Here is a 25183-nt window from a genome sequence, read left to right as displayed (position 1 = left end):
CATCTATCTCAAATTCAAAGCAAATCCAATAACTTCATAAACTATAAAAACTAAAATTTTAGTGCTTTCTCAACGAGAGGATGTAGACCTGAAAGCCCTTTACTCCGTCTGATGAACCTTTTTTTTATTATTATTATTTTTTTCCATCTGATGAACTTCTTCACTTGCCTGGACAAGCTTTAGAGCATCTCCAATCGAATGTCAAACCTACGTATGGTGTCATTCGATCGCTCCAACTGACCGCCAAATCTTCCGTTATTTGCTTGCGAGTAAACATTGTAATGTCAATATTGACATTACACTATTCACCTACTCGATTTTTCTGTCTCAATCAGATTTGTCAAAGAAAAGCGTGAAAGTTCACATGCACGATTTTTCTATCTCAACTGGATTTGCCGAAGAAATACACGAAAGATGAGAAAGACGGTTACTTTCACAGAAGCGTGCAAAATGAAGTTTGATTGGAGATGAATCACGGCATTTTTTAGTTTCACTGTATTTTGAAGTGAAAAATAAAATTTTCGGTCGGAGATGCCTTTAGGAGTGATCAAAGAGGCTCCTTGCCTAGGCTAACGGGCTAATGGCCCTCATTGCACTTAGAAGATGCATTGATCTACTATCTCCCTGAAGGCGTCATAATTTGTCACAGGACAGCAGCACTCAGACCACTAAGGGTGCTCCAAAGCCAGTGGGCAGAATAATAACAATAATAATAATAACAATGAGCAATGGATTAATACAAAATCAGTTCACAGAACTACAGAACAACTGACAATCTCCCCTTAAAATGGATGATGCACGAACCCTTCTCAGAACAATGCAGAGTGATCATTTACAATAGTTCTCAAAACAAAGGAGTCAAAGAAAGATCCTATTAACTCTTAGGCTTCGTTTGGGACGGTTTTTTATAAATTTTTAATTTTTATACTAAAAAGGTGCTTTAAGAAGCAACAAAAAAACCGTCCCAATCGAAACCTTAATGTGACTAACTATTGATACTAAATAACTGTTCAACAAAGCCACCACACTGAACGCTACTCTGAAGTGGCAGGGGCAGCAGAACGAACTTCTCAATAAGAAAGGAGAATCTAATTAGATAGCTATACAAAAAACCCAAGGCAATCACAGGTAAAGCAGCACCTTTGTTTTCATCGTCATCCAGAAAAATTTCGAGCAGGACTTCAGCTTGAACCACAAGAGCAGGAGAAATTATTAGGTTCAGACACATGATAGAGAGAATTATTCGGATTTCTCTCTGTCTACAGTAAAAATGCAGTCAAAGCACATTTACTATAGCAGCTATGCTTTGACGGCGCTTTTACTATAGACAGAGAGAAATCCAGATGATTCTCTCCATCCGGTGTTTGCGCCTAATAATTTGCCCAAGAGCAGGCATTGAGTGGGATCTGTTTGTGAGATGGCCAAGCTATTCCCTCAGGTGGGCAAGGGGGAGGAACCGGGTGAGCTATGAAGGTGGGAACGTCATGGCCAGGCATCAAAACAGAAACGCCTTTAGCATAAATTGACATCTGCGTAAATAATTGAACTTGCATCAGTCAATACAATAAAAAACAAGGAATATGCATATAGCTCTGATAACATACAAAGTATTTAGTGTCAACAACAGGATCATCTTATCATAACTGCTATGGTAGCCACATGGTAAGAATGATTTTCAAAGGATTATACTAAATTATAGTTACAATTGTAGAAGTGAAAGGTAAGATGCAAGGCTGGAATTTGACACCAAACCTATCTTTACTTATGTGGATCCATGATATTTGTACATGTTAGCATCTATCATATTAAAATTACTCATATGTAAAGATAGAATCAATTAACTAATTAAATAAATGAGATTTTAAAATTTGGATTGATTAAGTAATTAATTAAGATTTTTTAAAATTTGAATTGATTAACTAATTAATTAAAATCGGGTTTCTCTTTCTTTTATTGACTATGAGATTTTAATTTAATTAATTAATTATGTGAGATTTTAATTTTATTTTAAATTGATCAATTAAATAGTTAATTAATAAAATTTAAAATTTATTTTAAAATTTTGATTACTTAATTGTTAATTAATTCAATGAAATTTTTAAATTGATTTTAAAATGAATTAATTATTTAATTATTAAAATTCTCAAATTACTATCCAATAACTCCATAAAAAATTCAAAAACCTCCCGACATCCCCTCCCCAAAAGGGGAATTGGGATGACACTTGTCGTAGTTTCTAATGGCCTGGATCAAAGATATGGTTGCACATGGTTTTCAAATTAGAAATCATCCTGCCAGGATAAGAGATACTACTGCGCAAGACCTTCAAATTAAAAATTCTACTGTCCGAATCAAAGATCATGGTGCAAGTCTTCGAATTGAAAATTTATCCCGCCCAAATCAAAGATCAACGGTGTGGGTCTTGATATTGGCGATTATCTGTCCATTTATTGCCAAAGTAAGTTTTTATTTAATTATAACAATACAATCGGTTGGAATGGTCGTGCATGCACAAAGCAGATATGAGTATTTTAAATCGAAACTATATATTGTTTCGCCTTGAATGACAATTCCGATCCATTTGAGGCAGATTTCTAAAATACTCACGGATTGGAACTGCGAGTTGGAGCTGACGAAGGCATGGAAGGCTAAGCACGGGATGGTGCAAATTAGAGGCGACAGGCACACAAGCTTTGTCTTGCGTGCGGATTTTTCTAGCCGAATGTCGGTTTTGAAATGGGTAGGCCGATGACGAGTTTGTGTGGGAGGTTGGATGCACGGAGGCGGGACGGGCGTGCTGTGCAGTCGAACAGAGGTGGAGGTGTTCAGTCGATCTCGTGCATTTGGAGACAAGCGGAGGGAGTGGGTTGGCAGCGCAGGAGATTGCGCGCATGGGGTGTAGGCACGGCAGGAACAGTCAAGGCTAGTCGCGTAGGTTTGGTCATGTGGGTGAAGACAACTGGTTGTGGATTGAAAAAACACTAGATTCAATCGGGATAGGTATTGGAACGAATATATATATATATATATACATACATATTGCTGTATGGATATATCATTTCCCAAACATTGCATCTCTCCGATCAGAAAACCGCACTCTCTTCTTTTTTTTATTAGTCAATAGTGACTGAGCCCAACTGTGATGTGGCTGATCTTGAGCTTAATTTTATGTCTGATGAAGAGTTTGAGCAAGGGCTTGCACAAGTGATCTTGCTAGGGACAAATGCTATACCTAAGTTTCAAAAGTCTCAAGCCACTATAATTTCTCTCTAACCTCTATATATAGAGATACAGATACAGGATGTAACCCAACTTCATATACCATAACCCACTCCATCATGGGATGATTTTACTTTTCTATCACAACCACCGTCAGAGTGTTATGTAAGAGGTGGCATGGTAAATATAGACATCAAGATTCTCCACCAGCTATCGAGATTATCATACATAATGCTATTATGGAATGCTTCCACGCTCTTCTAGATCAACTTCATATTGCTACCACCATCACAGCCATACTATCATAGAATCCTTGTCCATGTTTATAATAAGATACATAATGTGTGTTGACATATAAATTTAAAGTTTTTTTAATTCTATACAGATTGTTAGTCACTTATAGCTCCACTAGTCCCTCATGATGGTTATTAACCACCTCCATGACCGTTGGCAATCGAGAGGTATACAAATCTATTCCACCACATCTATCTCTAAGGACACTAGCTATTCATTCACTCTATGAGCAAGAGTTTTTCAAACTCCGAGAGAATTTATATAGGATAATCAACTAACATGTCGTAAGTTACCTTCATTGGACCTACTGCCATATTTAGCATGTTAATGGCATGATAAATGTAGAGATCGTAATTCACAACCATCTATTGAAACTATTATAGAGGATGTTACTCATTTCCTATATTAATATATATTAACTCACTCTCACAAGTCATACTGCCATCACCGCCACAGTCATACTACCAAGGAATTTTTGCCATGTTACAATATGATTCATAATATAAGTCAACACCTAGCTTTGAAGCCTCCAATTAAAGAAGCAGGAAACTCAAATTTTGGAGTACTCAGCAGATTATCTTTTCTTGTATTCATTTGATCAATATTACATGTATTTATACTATTTACATGTATTGAATATATATGTGGCTATTAATTAATCTAAAACATGTGGCTGAGATTCATTTCTTGGACTGTGCTGATGTGTACTCTACTGTAAATGTAATTTAATGGATGAGAACGGCGGCTATCTTCGTTCTGTTTGTTCTCTCCTTTTTACCCCCCTTCAAGCTGAGGGTTTTCTGAAATCCTTAGCTTGTCTCTGAGAAACTGATATCTTGAGGTGGAGAGCGGCTTCGTCAATATGTCTGTAATCTGCTCCTGTGTACTTATTTTCTGAACTCGAATGATATTCGAGTGTATCTGATGTCATATAAAGTGATGGTCTATTTCTATGTGTTTTGTTCTTGCATGAAATACAGGATTGATGGCTAAGGCGATCGTTGAAGTATTGTCGTAGTGGAGATCTGTGGGATTCAAAACTTGTATTTTGAAATCCTGTAGCAGTTGTCTTAGCCAAATGATGTCTGTGATAGCTGTCGCTAGGGCTTTATATTCGGCTTCTATGGAAGATCTGGCTACGATATGTTGTTTCTTTACTGTCCATGAAATCGGTGTTGTTCCAAGAAACGAGCAGTATCCTGAGATAGATCTTCTCGTTTATGTGTCTCCTCCCCAATCGATATCTGAGTATGTCGAGAGATCTAGCGGTCCATATGATATGGGAAGACCGTAGTTTTCTGTCCCTTTGATATATCTGAGTAATCTTTTGAGAAGATATGCATGTAGTGATTGAGGATCATGCATGTGTTGACAAAGTAGGTTTACATGAAATGCTATGTCAGGTCTTGTTATGGTCAAGTATTGTAAAGATCCAGTTATTTGTCGATATGTATATGGATCTGTGAAATTAGGATCATGCGGTATGTTTTGTGGTGGTTTGGTACATGATGGGTTAGATAGGGACTTACATGCATGCATGCCTGTGGTTTGAAGAAGAGATTTTGCATATTGTGCTTGAGATAAAAAAATAGAATTTTCATATTGAAGTATTTTTATGCCAAGAAAATTATTTGCCTTGCCTAGATGTTTCATAGAGAATGTGTGTTGAAGTTTCAATATGATGTTGGATATGAGTTTAAGATTGGTACCTATGATTAATATGTCGTCAATATACGTTAGTATGTATACCTGATGGCCATTTTGTAAGAGTATCATAAGGGACGGATCTGTTTTGCTTGGTTGAAATCCCAATTTTTGTAGGCATGCTGAGAATGTGTCAAACCATTGTCTTGAAGCTTGTTCTAGCCCATATATTGCCTTATGGAGCTTACAAACATGTTCCAGATTTTCTTTGTCTTCATATCCCGATGGTTGTCTCATGTATATCGTGTCTGTCAGTTTTCCATGCAGAAATGCATTATTTACATCAAGTTCTTGTACCTCCCATTTCTTGTTGAATGCAATAGTGAAGAGCATCCGGATAGTAGGGAATTTTGCTACTGGACTGAACGTTTCCGGATAGTTTATTCCATACTGTTGCCTATTGCCTTGAGCAACCAGTCTTGCTTTATACCTTGCAACTGAACCATCTAAATAACATTTTGTTTTGTAAGTCCATTTACATCCCAGTATTGGAGTATTTGATGGTGGTGGTACTAACGACCATGTTTGTTGTTGCTGAAGTGCCATAAATTCAATTTCCATTGCTTGTCTCCAATGTGAATGTTAAGCTGCTTCTTTGTATGTGATTGGATCTTGGTTTGGAGAGTGTTGATGTAAGAGGTTTAATATGGTTTTAGGTTTAAGGGAACCCGTTTTGAGTCTTGTGAGCATTGGGTGTGTGTGTACAGGTGGGGGAGTTGGTGTTTGTGTTGTAGAATTATTTGACTGGGACAGAGATTGTGTGGGTTGGTTTGTAAAATGAGATGGCTGAAGTGTTGTTTGTGATGGTTGGGATATTTTTGGTGGTGTTATAATGGTCTGAGATGTATTTGTGATTTGTGTTGTGGGTGTTAGGAGATATGGATTACTGGGAAAGGTATGTGTGGCTGTTGTGTGGTTGGTCTGGGGAGTTTTGGTAAAAGGAAATACATCCTCATGAAATGTAACATGTCGAGAGATGGTTATTTTGTTCGTGTTAGGATTTAGGCATTTGTATCCTTTGTGATAAGGTGAATATCCCCAAAAAAATGCATGGTGTGGCTCTGGGGGCTAGTTTGTGTCGATTTTGTGGTGGTATCCAAGGAAAACATTCACATCCAAAAGTTCTTAATATGGAATAATCTGGAGTCTTGCTGTATAGCAGCTGATATGGAGACTTGTTTTTGGTATTCTGAGATGGCATTCTGTTGATCAAGTAAGATGCTGTAAGAACTGTATCGGGCCAATATTTGTATGGAATAGATGCTGTATTGAGCAATATTCTTGTTGTTTCTATCAGATGTCTATGCTTCCTTTCCGCCATGCCATTCTATTCAGACGTGTAAGGACATGATATCTGATGTACAATGCCTTGCTTTTGAAGGTAATTTTGTAATGTTCTGTTTACATACTCTGATCCTCCATCGGATCTAAGTTGTTTCACTTTGTAAGGAAGTTGCTTTTCTATCATTGTATGAAACATAATGAACGTTTCTGCTACTTCACATTTTGATTTTATAGGAAATACCCAGGTAAATCGAGAATGATCATCAAGTAAAAGAAGATAGTATCTATATCCTCGATATGATGTAATTGGGGCAGGACCCCATACATCTGAGTGAAGTAATTCTAAATGAACATGTGAACGGGAATAGAAACAGGAAATTGTAATCTATGACTTTTAGCCATTTTGCAGGCTGTACAATTATCAGGGGGTTTTGATATATGGAGTGTATGATTGATGTTGGAGATCATGGTCATAGTTCTGATGTTGGGGTGGCCGAGTCTATTGTGCCATGTAGAAGGAGGTTGATGAATGGCTGTAAGAGTTGGTTTGAGCTTAGGAGATGTGGTAGGTATCGGGTAAAGTCCTTTACAACTTGGAACCTGAAGCAGAGTTTGATTTGTCTTGATATCCTTGATAAGAAAACCAAATTCATCAAATGTGATGGCAATTTTGTTGTCTTTGGTTAGGTGATAAATTGAAAGCAGTTTGTGATAGATTTGAGGAATGTGAAGTAGCTGAGATAGAATCAACTTACGAGTTGGTGTTGGTAATAATCATGCACCTTTATGTGCAATGGGTATTGTACTACCATCGCCAATTTGGATGTTGTCATCACCATTGTATGGTATGGCATCTCCTATTGCAAGATTGTTGATATCATTTGTCAGATGAGCTGTTGCGCCTGAGTCCAGATACCAATCTGGATTATGGTTGTCATTCGTGACATTGAGAGCTGTGTTGTTCTTCGGTGGTGGGGGAATGTAATTGCTGTTGAATCTGCGCCAACAATTGTTGACAGAATGGCCCTTATTGTTGCATATCTAACATTGTTGTAATGGTTGATTGTTACTTATGGTATTCTGGTAGTTATTTCTACCTCTTCCTCTTCTTCCCCTTCCTCTATTTGTATACAATGCTGTATTCTGATCTTGAGAATTGAATTGCTTTGTTACTTCTGTGTTGAGCTTAATTTCTTCACTGATTAAGAATGCATACAAATCATTAAGACTTATTGGATGAACCATGGTGCGTATGGTGCTCTTGAATGATTGGTAAGCTGGAGGTAATCCATTCATTGTGTAAAGAATTACATCTTCTTTATCAATTGTCGCTCCTGCAGCTGCTATCTTGTCCACCAACGTCTTGACTTCATTCAAATATTCTGCCATGGTTTGTTGTTTCATTGAAACGTTGTGTAATTCATTCTTAAGTTGAATTACTCTTGATCTGTTAGATGCTTGTAATCTTCTTTCGATTGTATTCCATATTTCAACCGAGGAATCAAGATGAAGAACATATGGAAGAATGGCTGTGGAAATTGTTGAACAAAGCGCAGCTGCTAGGTTTTGATCTATCAAAACCCATTCAGTATATTTTGGGTTGATTACAGATGATCCATCACTCGTCTGTTGAAGACGATCCGGTGGAATGAAATCAAGATCTATGAAACTGTAAAACCCATTTGCTTGTAACAGCTTTGTGACTTGAGATTTCTATATGGAATAATTCTCGCTTGATAATTGTGTATTCACAATGTTCTTGATATTTGAAACGACAAATTTCAAAGTTGCAGGTATGCTGCAAGCTTCCGTGCTTGTCTCAGTTGATGGATTTGTGGTTTGGGAAGAAGAAGATTGTGCCATGTTAAGAAGAGCTTACTTGGAATCTTGGATTCTGAAGAAGAATCTTGATCTTGAACAGGAAGAAGGATTCGGTGCTCTGATACCATAAATAAGCGGGAAACTCAAATTTTGGAGTACTCAGCAGATTATCTTTTCTTGTATTCATTTGATCAATATTACATGTATTCATACTATTTACATGTATTGAATATGTGGCTATTAATTAATCTAAAACATGTGGCTGAGATTCATTTCTTGGACTGTGTTGATGTGTACTCTGCTGTAAATGTAATTTAATGGATGAGAACGGCGGCTATCTTCGTTCTGTTTGTTCTCTCCTTTTTACCAATTTCTCTGGAGGCATTGAAATTTCCAATATGTTACAATATGTTTTGCCATTGAAATTTCCAACATTTTCTCATAATGGTTGCCAACCACCTTCATTATCACTAGATTATAGCGCATGTCTACCTTTGGGGGTGCATAAAGACATAAATGCTCTTGTTTAGCAACCATCGCCTATATGGAAAACAATTTTTCATAACTCTTCAATAAGAAACTCTTCATATTCCGAGGGAGTTTATATAAGACACTACCACCTGGCGTTCACTTATTTGGATCTATCATATTTGGACATGTTAGCATTTCCATATTAGGATTATTCATGTAATAAAAAAGTACTCAAATGTTACTTTGTTTATAAGACCTATGAAAGATCCTTCTTGACTGATTTATTTTAATTATATATACATTACATTCATTTTTTTAAAACACAAGTAAAATCATCTTTATATATAGATAATATCAGTTAAAGATTTGAATGAAGGATCAATACAATATTTGAACTCTCAAGCATCCCTTTTTGTGTATCAATCAAACCATTCAATCACAAGTCATCATCAATTGAGGTGGCGGCAATGGACCGTCAAGGCAGTCAGCAGTCAAAGGGATAAAGTGACAAGCTACCACAACAGTCGACAACGGATGACAGCGAGTGGCTACCACTGGTGAAGAAGGTGACACGATGTATTAAAAAATTGTCCGAATTAAATAATTGTTTAATACACTTAAAATAAACTAAAGAGTGAATTTCAAATACATCAATAGATTACTTTGGATTTGTTTTTCATTCAACCAAACACCAAAATTTTCTAAATTCATGCACTACTTTTACACTACACAAAAAATGCTTCAAATTAAACAGTATCTAAACTTAGTGTAGTTTAATGGTATATTAGGCTCAATTTGAACCCTAAACCTCCCAAATATTCCACCTTCATGGCAAATGGTATCAGAGCTGATAATTTGCCTAAGATAAAGTAGTCCATGCAATTTAGGGCTACCATGGACTTGTCTTCTTCTACTACAATTAAGAAAAATTCAAAAGTAAATGAGTCCTACATAAGCTCCATGTAGTTGAGAGGCATGACACTTAACAATGTTAAAAGCTTCCATTTAAGAGTGATAAATTGTTGATGAGGAAGACTCTCATGTGAATGAGAGATCGTTAAGAGTGATAAATAAAAGTTGTATTCCTAATATATTGGTATTTTTATTATTCATTGTTTAGACTTTTGAGCTCAAAGGTTTTCAATCACTAATGTGTTGGACTCGACTTCGGCCCTGGTATTCCACCTTCCTAATAGGCTTTGATTAACCATGAAGTAAAAGGAGTGGCATACTAAACAAATAAGAGTGAGATTAAGTAGAAAGGACCTTCTTCCAAAAGAAGCAAGATTCTACAGTAGACCTACTCTAGAAATTCATTAATTCAAGGTTATATAAATACAAAGGGCATGTGGCATTCAAGGGTACGATGCAGACGAATATGTGGAGCTTCAGATTTTTTCATAAATTATAAAGATGCAAGAAGAGTGGAGAAAATTAGAGCCATGGGTTCAAGTCAATCTAATGATTTTTTTTTTATGAGGGAGAGTATAAGATAAAGTAATGTGTTGATTTGAATTGATATATGTACTCCTATAATCTTAATTATTGTCCATTCGTGTTCCTACCCTTGTAATCTTTAACTACAATGAATTTTAATCTCAATCATGAATGTGAGCAAAATTTTGTCAAACCAAGTAAAATTGCTTGCCTTAACCTCAATCTCTATTGTTTCATAATAAATCAATATCTTAACTTTGAAACAGAAACTATGCCAGTTGAAAATTATTATTAAGCAAAATAAGTTTTTCCATGACTAACAAACCTTGAATTTTGTCGAAAAATGGCTTGGTTAAATATTCATGTTACTTAAAGCTTTAATTCAAATGAGAATCTTAATGTACAATAAAAAATCCCTCATGCACTTCAGGAACGAAGCCAAGAAGAAAGTAAGCTGGTAGATACGGCAGTTAGTGAGAGTGGCAGATTCCAAAAGCAGAACTAAATCAAGATTATATAAGTTATATCAGGAATTTATAGAGAGCATGTATAGATCGAGGAGAATGAGAACATACCTGGTTTGTTGGATAGAGCAACTTTCAGTCATCTCTCATACTCCCCCCCTCTCACCAACTAGTAAAAGACAATAGAAAAAGGCCTCAAATATATGAGGCGTCTTCTCCAAAGAGATAAACCCAATGAACAAAAGTCTTCGAGATATGAGGTGGTCAATCTTCATGATAAAGCTTTTTTCTTTATAGAATAGCTCTTAAAGGGAAAATTTCACTGACAACTATTTTAATAATGAAACTAGATATGCCATTACAAGTATGCATCTAAGTTTTTCCACTTAATACAATGATGAAAATTAGGCACTCATCTAACTCGGTGACAACAATAGCCTTAATCATTTTGCCACATTCTATTCACCTCAAGAGGTCAAGGAACATTATTGCCAGAATCATTTCTTATATGGCATGACCTATCTAACCCGTTTTTATAACGGATCATTCTATTTTTTGGATCAACATAATCCAATTAAGCTAAATTGACCCATTAAACCTGATAATATAAATGTCTATTTAACAATGTGTTGCTAGCTTTTCAAAACCTGGGCTTGACATTACTCAGGCCAATTTCAAATTAATTTCAGTTATTCAGGTCAACCCAAATCTGACCTTAATCAAGTTTGGAATTTATACTCGAACTTGACCTGAATAGTAATCAAGTCAATATGAACCCAATTTTTTCAAGTCAGATTTGAATTAGGTTGTCGTATTGAGTCATTTATTAATACACATAATTATATAATTTTGATCATCTCAAATCTCTGAAACTTGAATTTAACCTGATAAAAGCATAGTCATTTTCATTGAATAATGTTATTTGCGCTATAGGGCATTGACATGTATAAGTGCCATTCAAATAGTTTATGATTCCAATAATGTAATCAAAATTGAGAAATCGGATAAAATATTTGGTTCTTAGTTCTTAATGAATACTCCACATTCAATTTCATAGATAGCATCCCATATTTTGTGTGAGGTTAAAATCAAGATTATCAATTCAAAGCACGGATAAGAAAGGTTGAGGGCCGATTTTAGGATGAAAACAAATCGTAAAACTTAACTCCAAAATTAAGGAAATGGATGCAAATTGGAATCATGCTATCGTTAAGAAACTACACGTCACGACCTAACCCCACTATGAGAAGTAGGAAGTTATTTGCTATGAAAGCAAGCACCCATAAGCCATGTGTCACAATTTGTGGTGGAAAGCATGTTAGGATTTTGATTCAAAAATTTGTTAGGATATACACAAATTTTAAGATAAAATATTTTATTTTTTTATTTTTTCCTTTTTTTTTTCTTTTTAAGGACAATTCAGGTTAACATTGTTGTTAAAAAACTATTATTATGGATAACTCAAAGTTAAAATTTAAGCATAATTTAGATTTAAAAACACTTTAAATATTTATAAATATCATAGAAAGCCCAAATGTATGCATATGGGCCATAATGTGCAACTTTCATGCTTGTGTCGAGAAGGATAATCTCCTTTAATTACAAACTAGCGGTAGGATTCTTATATTAGAAGCTGTTTAAGTAGAATATTGGGAGAGAGTAATTAAATAAGATTACAAATTTTAGAAAAGTGGAGAGAGAGAGGAAGGGAAAAAAATATATTTTTGTGATGGTGGAGTATTAGCAGTGAAAGTATGATTGCGCCAAAAATCTATGATGATTCCATAGAAATGCTTGAAGATTCCATTTAAATAAACTTTTAAGTGAGTAATTTCTTGGACTACTAAATTTTTTTATTATCTCTCTTGTTATCTCTATTCTTTTATCTTGTATTTTATTTGGGATATATGAGGATAATTTTGCAATAAGAATGTGTGTGCGAGGGTTTGAGGAAGATAGTATTTTTGTCTCTCTTTTATTTGTACACCTATCTAGCACCTCTGTAGTAAATTGGATCCTATCTCCTCTATTGTGAACACAGGCTTATTTTCCACATTTTTTCTAACAGCCGGTATCTAAGCCTCGAACAAAATTGGATGGCCATGAAGTATGAGATCAAGAAATATGATATCCAAAAAAAAATTTAGCATCGAAAAACTAAAATGTGAGACATTCTAATCTAATAGGAATTATGAAAGCACTTATGAAGAGGCATTCAAATAAGCCTGGGACTATAAGTGAAGAGAAATAAAGATGGATAAGAAAGTTCACATGGAAATCCCAATATATCTGGTGCATCAGATCGTGATAGAGGTCTTAGAAGAAATAACCACGAGTGGATTATAGCCTAAATTGAAGTCTAGGTACATGACCAAAATCATCTCTAGCAAAAATTATCAAAGCATATTAAATCACATCTTAAAGAGTTTAATTCAATTTTCAAGGATTTAAGGAATATTGATGTGATGGTTGATTGTGAAAATCAAGCTTTGTTATTAATTAGCTCATTACATTCCTATTATAAGGATCTGCATGTTACCGTATGAGGGGATTACTTCCATCACATTAAAAAAGAGATCTTTAAGCTTTGGAGAGGAAGGAGCGAATGCCAAGGATAATCATAATGAGAATAAATCAATAGAAGCTAGTGTTGTCAAAAGTATGCTTTGATGTAAAATAATTTAATGTGCATCCCATGCATTCCATAGCACTACAAAGCATGTGGGCTTCATAAAGAGTTACATTGCACACACCTCACTATGCTTCAAGCTTTAGTGTGCAAAGTGTATTTCATATCCACGATTCACAAGCATGAGGTACAAGTCACAAAAGATTTTATTTATTTTGTTGCTGGTTCAAAAGCTTATAAGGTTGACATGGATAGGGTTTATGTTTTGTAGGCTTGATTTGTTGTAGTTCACATGCATTATGCTTCTTTCTTTATTAGATTTAAAAGAGAATTTGACTCTTAATAAAACAAAATGGAGAAAAAAGATTCATATAGCCGACCCAATGTAGTGAGATAAAGGCTTGATGTTCTTGCTATAGCCTACACTATGATTCTTCTCCTCGTGCATATTGAAACTCACAGCTCTTCTCAGTACAAATGCATACACAAAGCCTCTCTCTCAACTGACTAAAACCTTAGGCAAACCAAAAAAAGAAATCTTTAAGCTTTGGAGAGGAAGGAGTGAATGCCAAGGATAATCATAATGATAATAAATCAATAGAAGCTAGTGTTGTCAAAAGCATGCATTGATGCAAAATAATGTAATGTGATGCCCATGCACTCCATAGCGCTACAAAGCAAGTGGGCTTCATAAAGAGCTACGTTGCACACACCTCACTAAGCTTCATGCTTTAGTGTGCAAAGTGTATTTCATATCCACAATTCACAAGCATGAGGTACAAGTCACAAAAGATTTATTTTGTTACTGGTTCAAAAGCTTATAAGGTTGACATGGATAGGGTTTATGTTGTGTAGGCATGATTTGTTGCAGTTTGCATGCACTATGATTCTTTCTTTATTAGATTTAAAAGAGAATTTGACTCTTAATAGCGCAAAATGGAGAAAAAAGATTCTTATAGTCAACCCAACATAGTGAGATAAAGGCTTGATGATCTTGTTATAGCATACAATATGATTCTTCTCCTCGTGCATATTGAAACTCACAACTCTTATCATTGCAAACGCATACACAAAGCCTCTCTCTCTCATCCGACTAAAACCTTATGCAAACAAAAAAAGATATCTTTAAGCTTTGGAGAGGAAGGAGCGAATGCCAAGGATAATCATAATGAGAATAAATCAATAGAATCTAGTGTTGTCAAAAGTATGATTTGATGCAAAATAATGTAATGTGATGCCCATGCAGTCCATAGCACTACAAAGCATGTGGGCTTCATAAAGAGTTACATTGCACACATCTTACTATGCTTCACGCTTTAGTGTGCAAAGTTTATTTCATATCCACGATTCACAAGCATGAGGTACAAGTCACAAAAGATTTATTTTGTTGCTGGTTCAAAAGCTTATAAGGTTGACATGGATAGGGTTTATGTTTAGTAGGCTTGATTTGTTGCAGTTTACATGCACTATGATTCTTTCTTTATTAGATTTAAAAGAGAATTTTAATACGACAAAATGGAGAAAAAAGATTCATATAGCCGACCCAACGTAGTGAGATAAAGGCTTGATGTTCTTGTTATAGCATACACTATGATTCTTCTCCTCGTGCATATTGAAACTCACAGCTCTTCTCATTGCAAATGCATACACAAAGCCTCTCTCACTCAACTGATTAAAACCTTATGCCAACAAAAAAAAAAGTGATATGTAGATATAAAGTTGTAAAGAAGTTAAGTCGAGCTCGAGTCACTTCTGACTTGAGCTTGAGCTTGATTAATTATTCAAGTTTGAGCTCGAGCTTGAGCTCAATTCTACAAGTTGAAGATGATTTTGAAGCCGACTCATTTATTATGAAAGAGGCAAAATAAATTTTAATTAAGTTGTTGTAATAAAATGACAAAAAATGAGCACTTAAATGAGAAATAATTTGAAAAACAATTTTATGTAAAAAAGTGATATATAAAAAATTTAAATAATTTAAATAACATTGTACTTAAATTCAAAAATATTTTCACTCTATTTTCTATGAATCTTTTTTAAAGGATTTATGTTGGTGTTGATGTTGTTATTGTTATTGCACGCATTATGATTCTTCTCATGCATATTGAAACGCACAACTCTGCTCATTGCAAATGCATGCACAAAACCTCTCTCTCTCTCAACTATCTAAAACCTTATGCAAACTACGAAAAAGTGATATGTAGACATAGAGTTATCAAGAAGTTAAGTCGAGCTTGAGTCAACCCTGACCTAAGCTTAAGCTTGAGATTGGTTAATTATTCGAGTTTGAGCTCAAGCTCAAGCTCAATTCTAAAAGTTGAAGATGCCTACTCATTTATTATGAAAGAGAGAAAATAATTTTTAATTAAGTTGTTGCTGTAATAAAATACCAAAAAATGAGCACTTAAATGAGAAATAATTTAAAAACAATTTAATGTAAAAAAGTGATATAAAAATTTTAAATAATTTAAATAACATTGTACTTAAATTCTAATATATTTTCAGTTTTAAACAAATTGCCACATAAGCTAACAAACTGAGTTAGAGTTGGCTCAAGCTTGACTCATTAGCTCATTAAGCTTAGCTCATAAGCTATTTATTGAGTGAAGCCCCACCCAGCTCATAAGTCGGCTTTACTCGGTCAAAACCCTGTGTATATCATGAGAGATAATTCGTAGTCAAACTCACGAAGATGCAACTCTAAATTTTTAGTTATGATATTCTGTCTTCAATTCATTTTATATAAATTAGCGAGTATGTTTATATGAGAAACAACATACAACACAAAAAAGATGGTTTTGCACTATAAGTTGAGGATAAATAATTGTATGATCATAATATTGATAGGGGTCAAGAATGTACTAACCTTAAGAATAATATTGCATTATTGAGTACTTAATGAAGTAGGATGTAGGCTATGAGTGCTAAAGTCCTTAAAATTTGTAGAGCTGAGTTGGTTATCATAGAGGTGAAGCAAGTCGATAGACTCTATCTATTATAGAGTACAATTTGGAGAACTTTCCAAGTTTCATCATAATATGTATTTGAGCATCATAATTTTAGGGAAAAAAGGGAAAGTTTTTGGATTGTAGGTTAGGTTTCAAAACAAAGTCTAGCACAGATTAAGGAGAAGAATTTAAGAGATAATAAGGTAGATCAATCTCATGTTGCACAGTAAATCATAATGCCAGGTTATACTATTACAAAATTTAGAGCAAAGGGGCAACAATTTTAGAGGTACAAATATTCAATGACAGGTGCACTCTGGCATCGATGGATCAATCTTGGTGTGAAACATGTGCTTACGAGATCTTTTGTGGATAGGCACACATGCAAACATAGTTTGTTGAGGTTACACAATGCTTAATGCTTCAGGACCTTAAAAGTTTAAAGACCTAGATTTGGAAAATAGTCTCATAGGAGATCCAAATTTATAATACCAAATTATTAAGCTAAGGGAAAGAATTATTGGGATATGCACAAATTTCAAAATAGATTATTTGGGATAATTATAAATTAATTTAATTTTTTAATTTAAAAAATAAATATTTTACAAATTTATTATTTTAAATAACTCAAAGTCTCCTCCATGTCAGGATTATTCGATATATTGATCGTCGACTACCTAATGCAACCCTTCACTTTTCTAATCCAGAACTTGCGACCTGACAACAATAATATTTAAATCAGAATTTGACTCTTAACAGGAAAAAATGAAAAAAATAGAATTCATGTAGCCAACCCCCGTAGTAGGATAAAGGCTTGATGTTAATGTTGTTGTTGTTGAAATCCCCTCCACCTAGGGTATGCAATGTTTGGATTAAATAAAATTATCGAACCAAACCAATCTTATTTGTTTGGTTTAATACAATTGTTAAAATATAAGTTCAATTATTGGTTCTTTTTTTTAAAGGATTTATATCATGATTATTCAATAATTTAATTGATAAATTAAAATTAAATAATAATATCATGATTATTGAACAAGTTTTATGTTGGTTGTCGACTGCCTAACGCAACCCTCCACTTTTCTTATCCAGGACTTGAGACTTGACAATAACAGTGTTGAACTTTAAGAGGAAGGGACAGAATATAAAAAATATAGTAAAACGTTGTTTTAAGATTAGATGGGGACATTTAAATAACACTAACAAAAATATTTTTGAAAGTAAAATTCAAAATCTTAAGATTTTTTCTGTGCATGAGTAAGTGAATGTTATGTGAGAAAAAGTAACTGATAATATTAAGAATATTGCAAAGGATGTAGTTGGAGTTTCAAAAGGAAAATAAAAAATAATAATAATAATAGTTGGTGATGGAATCAAAATGTACTATAAAAGATAAAAAAATAAAAAGCATTGCCATTATAATTAGTTTAGATGTAAAAACTCTGAAAATTGATAATGATATAAATAGGCTCATAAAATGTCTAAGAAAACAATCTGCGATGCAAAGATTTAACTTTTAATTATTTATATAATAGATTAGATTATATAAGTTAGCTAAACAAAGAGATAGTAGTAAGGATTTAATTAGTTCAAGTGAAGTGCGTTATCAAAAAATACTTTTTTTAAAAGAGGATATTCAACAAGGTGGATGAGATATTTTGCTAAGTTTTTCAATGAAGATTATGAGAATACGATTGACTTTAATGTCCTAAACACTCAAAATGAAAATATAGATTTCAATTTTTATTGGTGTATTAGTAAAACTGAAGTTAGAGAGGCTTTAAAGAAGTGTGGAAAAACTAGGCTAAAAGATATTAATAATGACAATCACATGTTCTTGTTGGATTTTAGAGATGGGAGGGATTTGGACCAGGCGGAACAACAGGCTTCCGCCTGTTGTAATACAAGGGTCAGCCCAAGTGCTGGGCCGGCTGGACCGGTCCCTCTTGAACTAGTCTATCACATTTGTCCAGTATTTATACAATTTTAAGAGAGCTTTTAATAAAAAAATACAAAATAAGGACTGAAAAATTAGCCATACAATTAATTACAATAAAGCAACCTACACATATTGGTGAGGTGGCATTCATAAGTAAATGATCAATGCGGTGACAATGGACTAAAGAAGGAAAGAGAGGAGTCTGTGGCTAGCAGGTGTGCTAGCAGAATAGCAGCTGCGGTGTGTAATTGGGTGTGATGCAAAGACACATGAGGCATGGAAGGATTTGGAGTGGAGTGGTTGGAAGAGATTCTAGGGCTTTTTTCTAGGGTAAAAAATAGGAATAGTTTAAAAGGGTTGTTTTAATAAACTATATAAAGATTAAATAAATTTGCTAAATTGCATAGGGTTGATGATTCGCTATTGAGGAAACTATTGATGAGAACATTATAAATTTGATTAGTTTTTACGCTCCTCAAGATATATTAAAAAATGTAATTTGAATTTTTAATATTAAGAAAAGATAGATCAATTATTAAAACATATACCGCAGAATTATAGGATAATTATCATATGTGACTTATATAGACATATAGGACTGCCAACAAATTGATTGTTTAGCAAGCTATCATGACTTGACTCAATTATAACTCATTCGTGACGTTTGATTAAGTAATCAAACAAGCTTAAACAATTTTTTAAAATATTTGATAGCTAAATAAACAAGCTTGAACAACTATATATTCGACTCATTTATGTTCATGAACAACACTGTTTAGATTTCATGAACAAGCTCGTTAAAAAGCTTGATTCATATTCAATGCAGAGGTCGTGAAAAAACTTGTTCATAAATAATACTTGGAACTACATACATTTCTTAAGATTGGTTTAAATCTTTATTTAGTATATTTCATATAATAAATTATTCTTATTTTATAAAAAATTAATTTCATTTTTATGTAATACATTCCATCAAAATAAATTTGTTCATGAAGTAGAGGTATGGGTTCATGTTTACTAGATTGTTTGTTTGAAGTGCTCATGAACAGACTTGTTTATAAGAAGAATTATTTTTTTAGCTCATTTATTCGTGAATAACTTCATTTAGTAGCTCAAAAACATTTGTTAGATATGTTCATGAACAGGATCATTTAATAGTTAAAAAACACTCAATAGATATGTTCGCGGCAAACTCTATAGTAATTCTTTGTTAGTAGACTTGATAAGGCTCATTTATTAAGCTTTATAATAAACATCTAAAAAGTAAATCGTGTTAATAGCTTGATAAGGTGCATTTGTTTCAAGATCGATAAGCACCAAACAAATTGAACATGAACCAAACACAAATGAGACATAAACATTTATAATTTTAAATAAACCAAGCTTGAATAGAAACAAAAAAAAAACTCGAATTGAACTCAAACCGAGATTGAATAAGCTGATAATAAATGAGCTTAAATATGAACAAACACTTGCTGGGCTCGGCTCAATTCGTTTACAACCCTATAACATATATGCTTAGCTATGAGAGAATTCATAGTGGTATGGAATAGAAAATATCAACAACATGGATGAGATTTGATATAGTTATGGAATAACCAAAAATCATGTAATCATAATAAATTTACATCAACAATCAATATTAAGTAAATATCTTATTGTTTTGTTATAGATAGGCTTACAAAGTATATTCTAAGCAAGAAACTTTGCCTTTTGTTTTTTGCAAATGATAATTCTAATGACTGAGATCTCCATTAAAATATGTGAAAATGTAAAATATTAGAGAAAACTATTAGAATATTTAGGGATTAAAATTAGTTAAAAAAATAACTAAATATATGATAAGTAATTTTAAAGGATGTGATATTAATAATTATCTATCAATATTACTAGAAAATAAAGTGATGGTAAGATGAGCAAAGTTTAATTATATTAGATTTATTATTTGAAAGAATAGAAATAAACATAATGACATAATTTCAATTGTTGTGAAAAGGTGATCCAAATTGAGAAATGCCTTAGAACCATTATGAGATTAGAGAATATTAGAGACATAAAGATAAATGTTAAAAATATATTAATTAAGAATTTAAGACAACCTTGTTGTATTGATATTAGTGTTAAGGGGTAAATAACATTAATAGGCAAGTTAAGCATGACGAAATATGAATGTTGTGATGTTTTTGCATATAAGTTATGAAGGATAGATAAAAAAGTATTATATTAGATGAGCAGTTGGAGTAGCACCCATTAAAAATACAATTGTGAAAAATATATTTAGGAAATTTGGCATATGCAATAAATGATTCAAGATGCATCAATAATTGGGTAGATAAAATTAGAAATCCCTTTTTTTCAGATTTTCTGTGGGAAGATCCAGATTTATTTCAGTTTTGCAAGGAACAATTTTAGATTTCGGAGAGGAGGTCCTCTCCGTAGCAAAGCCGGCATTTTCGTCCTGCATCAATCGGATCAAAGGTACCTTGTATAGAAGTTGATCAAGAAAAGGCCCAAATTAGTGTTAAACCAACTTTAATTTGCACATTTACTATAGATCTATCTATCTACCAATCTACAGCTCAACGAAATACAAATTTAAGTAAGATTTGAAACAATTATTTAAATTTTTTCTACTTCATAGCTACTTTGCCCAAACAGCCTCCACCATTTCGGTTCCAAGATCCACAATTATAAAAGAAGATAGTTCAACTCAAATGGATCTCACTGTTTCTATTAAGCCAATATAAAGCTTATTCTTCTCAATTTCCTCGTTAAAAAAGCCAACTATGAGAAATCAAACAAAGCTTGGTTAACTCTGTGGGATTCTTCATGGAGCTTCAATTTTCTTTTTAGTCATGGGAAAGATATAACAAATATTGATTAACTACAAATAATCAACTTAACGGAACTTTTGTCCTTTGATACCTTTGAGTTTGAGCCATAAAACAAAGTCATCAAAACAGAAATACTAGGTTTCTAGCATAGTACACAAACGGTCAACCCTGTTTCAAAAATCTTCTGTAGCATGAAAACAGCATGGTAGAGCTTAAAGAGACAAACAGGCAAAGCTGAAAGCTCAAAGCCATGTTACATCTCCAAGTTCTACATATCACCCGCTCAAACTTCCAACATGCTTTATGTTGGAGATCCCCCACCTGTCCCTAATGGAGGCCAACATCCAACGCCATGATGTGTACTTGGCTAGGCCATCACCATCAGAACTAAATGTCAGTGATGTGAACCTATTCAATTTTTCTTTTTTTTTCCTTTTTTTAAGTTTCGAAATCTTTCTAAGAACTAAGAAGTGAGAGCTCGCTAGTCCTCTTAATCAAGACCGTCTACTTTTTCCCTTAGGGCATCTCCAACCCAACTCCAAACGCTTGAATGTTGTCCCTTGCGAGCTCCAGCTGAGCTGAACGGTAAACTTCTGCTATTTTTCTGTCTCTACCGAACTTGTACCGAACTTGTCGCGCGAAAGAAGAGAAAACCGTTACCTTCCCAAAAAGTGGCTAAATGGAGTTCGATTGGAGATAAATTAGGGCATTTTTTTAGTTTCAGGGCATTTTGAAGTGAAAAATGAGATTTTGGGTTGGAGGTGGTCTTATGTGTGGGCTGCTAAAACTAGAAAGCACAGGCCAGGTAAAGGTGAACCAGTAGTGCTAAAAGACATTAATAAAGACAATCACATGTTCTTGCTGGATTTTAAAGGGCATTTGCGTCATTATGATAGAAAAAGATGACAGAATAATAACCAGGAATCCGGTAAAAGCCTAAAAACGGGACTAAATATTAAATAACATAGACCTGGTCAATGCTTGATCAGTTGCTTAGATCACACAATGAGGATTTGTACAAACATGCTCATCAGCAGCTTCAAGATCTCATGCAAACATTTGCAGATATTCCCAACTTCCGTAATGAGGATAAAAAATTTGAAAGCATCGAACAGTCGGGCCTTTCGTTTAGAGGTCCGTGAAATTATGAATATATAAAGCGAAAGGTAGCGTAGCGATTGTAAATTCAAAGTAATAAAACAAATCTTCCATAAAAAACTCAACTATTGTTAGATTAGTTTCAGGAGGAGCATTTTTGCGATATAAATCGCCGTCATTTTGTTAAAAATGGAAAAAAGTAAAAAACTGAGGCACTAAGAAGATGCTGAGAGAGGATGAGAACTGATTTGGTTTCTTCTTACCTTAGGAGAGGGGTACTCAAGCTTACCGACGTCATCCCGGTTCTGGGCCTCAAGATCAGCTGTTCCTCTCCGTCTCCGGCTCCCATCGCCGCCACCACCACCTTCAGTGATGGAGGCAAAAAACGAAGATTGGGGGCGGAGGAAGCGCTCGAAGATGGCCATTATGAGGAACATGGAGATGAGAATGGCGGTCGCGACAAAACCGAATGAGACGGCGTTAACCGAGCTGTCGAAGTGTCTCCATCTCTCCTGATCCCCCCTCTCCACATTCAGCGGCGCCATCACCGGACCCCTGCCGCTCTCTCCCATTCCCAACCCCACACTCCGTTTGTACACTGGCACTTGCAATTTTCTTCTGTGCCGGTCGAAAGCGCCGGCGATGGCTTCTCTCTGGTTTCTCTCTCTATCCCCTTCCTAGTCGTGAGGCTTTTGCTTTCTGCGATGAAGGGGAGGCTGACCCCATGTGCGCTGTGTAGACGAAAGAGCAGGATAGAGCAAAAGCGCTCTCCTTTGCTTCGGGAGACGAGCTCGGTGCGGATAAATTCGGTGCCACACCGCGACTTGTGGAGAGCAGGAGAGCCAATATTTATAATTTATATTTTATTTAGTTTAATCAAATTCATATTTAAAAGAGTGTTCTTACTTCTTCTTCTTTTTTAAAATTATCATGCGATTTTGGTATTTTGCATGAAAGAAGGGCCAAAGCACCAGAAATATAGACTCTGTTAAATAAATAACTTAAAAAAAAATGATTATCTCAGATTTGAATAATAAAAAAGATGAATATAATTAAGGGTATAATTTGAGTCAAATTGATTGTCTAGAGCTCTACCTCAGCTTGACTAATGACTCGCTAGCTGATTTGACCTAGCCTCGACTGGACTCGTTATCTCGCTAGCTTGTTTGAAAAATATTAATGTAAAATATGCTTAAAATATATTAAAATTCAAAGTTAAAGTATAAAGCTATTAAAAACATTAAAAATATTTAAAAAATATGTCTCATTTGCTTTTATTAATTAATTTTTTATTATTTATTTGTTAATTTATCTTTTTTTTTAACTTTATTATAATAATTGTTTGAGTAATAATATTTTCTCTTTTTTGTTAAAAATGAGCCCGCTCAAATTCATAAAATTAAGCTCGAGTTCAAATTTGATTAACTAATATTATTAACTCGAGCTCAACTCTACTCGTTTACACCTATAAATATAATAGATTGATATTTTTTATTGGAAAGTTCCCCCACAATATTTAGATATTTCATAAAATCATATTTTCCTTATAAAAATTAAATGATGCTTGCAAATTACTTTGAAATTAGTGTTTCCAATGTTTATCATTTATTTATTGAGGGATTTAAATGCAAATCATAAAAAATGTTATGTATTTACATTCCTAAAGCCTAATTTTTTATAAAAATCTATATAAATCACTTTAATGTCTAAATCTTATCAAAATATATAAATGAAAACGTATATTTTATTTTAGAGAAATTAGTATCAATAGTAATGTTTATGTGAGTTTGAGATTTTGATGTTATCTAAATAGATATGAATATTTGAGTGTTAAATATATAAATACACAAAAATTATTATAAAATATATGTAAAGTCCAATTATATATTTTATCCCTTTTTGAGCCTTAAATAGTGTGTTTAGCATTATAAAGTTTATTTAAAGTTGTGTATAAATTTTCTAACGCAAGACTTATAATTCGTTTGGGGCAATTTTTTAGTGCTTTCTAAAGCAAAATTCTAGTACAACAAATTTTAGTATACGTTGAGTGACGCTATGAGCTTTGGAAGAGAAGATCCCAGAGCACAGCGCTCTGCTAGGGTTTAGTGTTCCTTGGCGGCTCTCTCGTTCCCAGCAGCTTTCCTGGCCTTTTGGCCGGGATGGCTCTCTCTCCGCATGATTTTCCTCCCCTTCTAGGCTCTTCCCTTTTAGGGGCTCCTTCTTTGCCTCCTACCACTTATGCGACTAACCTCGCGACGCCTCCTCCGTCATGTGATGTCTGGCTGTTGTCTTATTCTAAGCCGGAGAAAAAATCTTCCTTTGCTTCAAAAGATCTGTCGGAAGGCAAGTCCCTTTGGAATCTCTCTCTTGTGGGGTACTCACTGGGTTCACGTCCGTACTATGAAAGATTAAGAAGCCACTAATCACAGACCTTCTTCTTCCTCCACTAAAACCTCCTCTGCCAACAGCTCACCTCCTAAAAAAGCTAAATCTAAATCGGCCAAGAAGGCCAAACCCCACAAATAATCATGTCTCTTCCTCCATTTTTATACTAAAAAATTATTTTTAAAAATAGTAAAAATGTTATCTCAAATGAAGTCTTAATTTCTGCATTATATCCACAAGTATGCATGGATGTATGAAGTTATTAAAACCTTATACAATTACATCATGTAAGTGCATTGAAAAATATATAAGCATATTCCATAGCCGTTCACACCATATGAAAAATACATCCAAATATGTATGTATGTGCTCTGACAAACATGGTAAATGCTGGAACTTGAAATATAAAAATATCTTGCATATCAACAATAAGTGGAACTTAAACTAATCTCGCACTTTGAGAAACGTGCAATTATTTTTGAGAGGCCCATAAATATTTTAAGAGATCTATAATAATTTTGAGAAATCAAACTCCTTTATAAAATTTTAAAAATTTTATAAAATTCAAATATTTCAAGCAAAACTATTACCCCAAAATTTAAAATAATAACCATGCATTGTCCACTAAGGCTGTCAATATTTGACACGACACGAAA

At 34.0% G+C, this 25183-nt stretch overlaps 1 protein-coding gene across 1 annotated transcript; it reads right to left on the bottom strand.

The window, feature by feature from the left end:
* Window positions 1-701: 701 nt before the first annotated feature.
* Window positions 702-22848, bottom strand: LOC110106496. Its single transcript, XM_020836431.2, has 2 exons — window positions 22406-22848; window positions 702-1529 (listed from the first exon to the last, which is right to left on the bottom strand). Exons 1-2 carry the CDS (start codon window positions 22712-22714, stop codon window positions 1371-1373), a joined length of 468 nt encoding a protein of 155 aa, XP_020692090.1. The 5' UTR covers window positions 22715-22848; the 3' UTR covers window positions 702-1370.
* Between the last annotated feature and the right edge of the window lie 2335 nt (window positions 22849-25183).

This window comes from Dendrobium catenatum, unplaced genomic scaffold (genome assembly GCF_001605985.2).
Source record: "Dendrobium catenatum unplaced genomic scaffold, ASM160598v2 fragScaff_scaffold_488, whole genome shotgun sequence".
NCBI lineage: Eukaryota > Viridiplantae > Streptophyta > Magnoliopsida > Asparagales > Orchidaceae > Dendrobium > Dendrobium catenatum.
Note: the sequence above shows the minus strand (reverse complement) of the source record. Positions and strands in the feature narration are given on the sequence as shown.

Coding starts and splice junctions, on each gene's coding strand:
- LOC110106496 (XM_020836431.2), bottom strand. CDS start 22,714: ATGGGAGAGAGCGGCAGGGGTCCGGTGATGGCGCCGCTGAATGTGGAG. Junction 1,530..22,405: donor TTGAGTACCCCTCTCCTAAG/GTAAGAAGAAAC, acceptor TTATTTACGCAG/ATGTCAATTTATGCTAAAGG.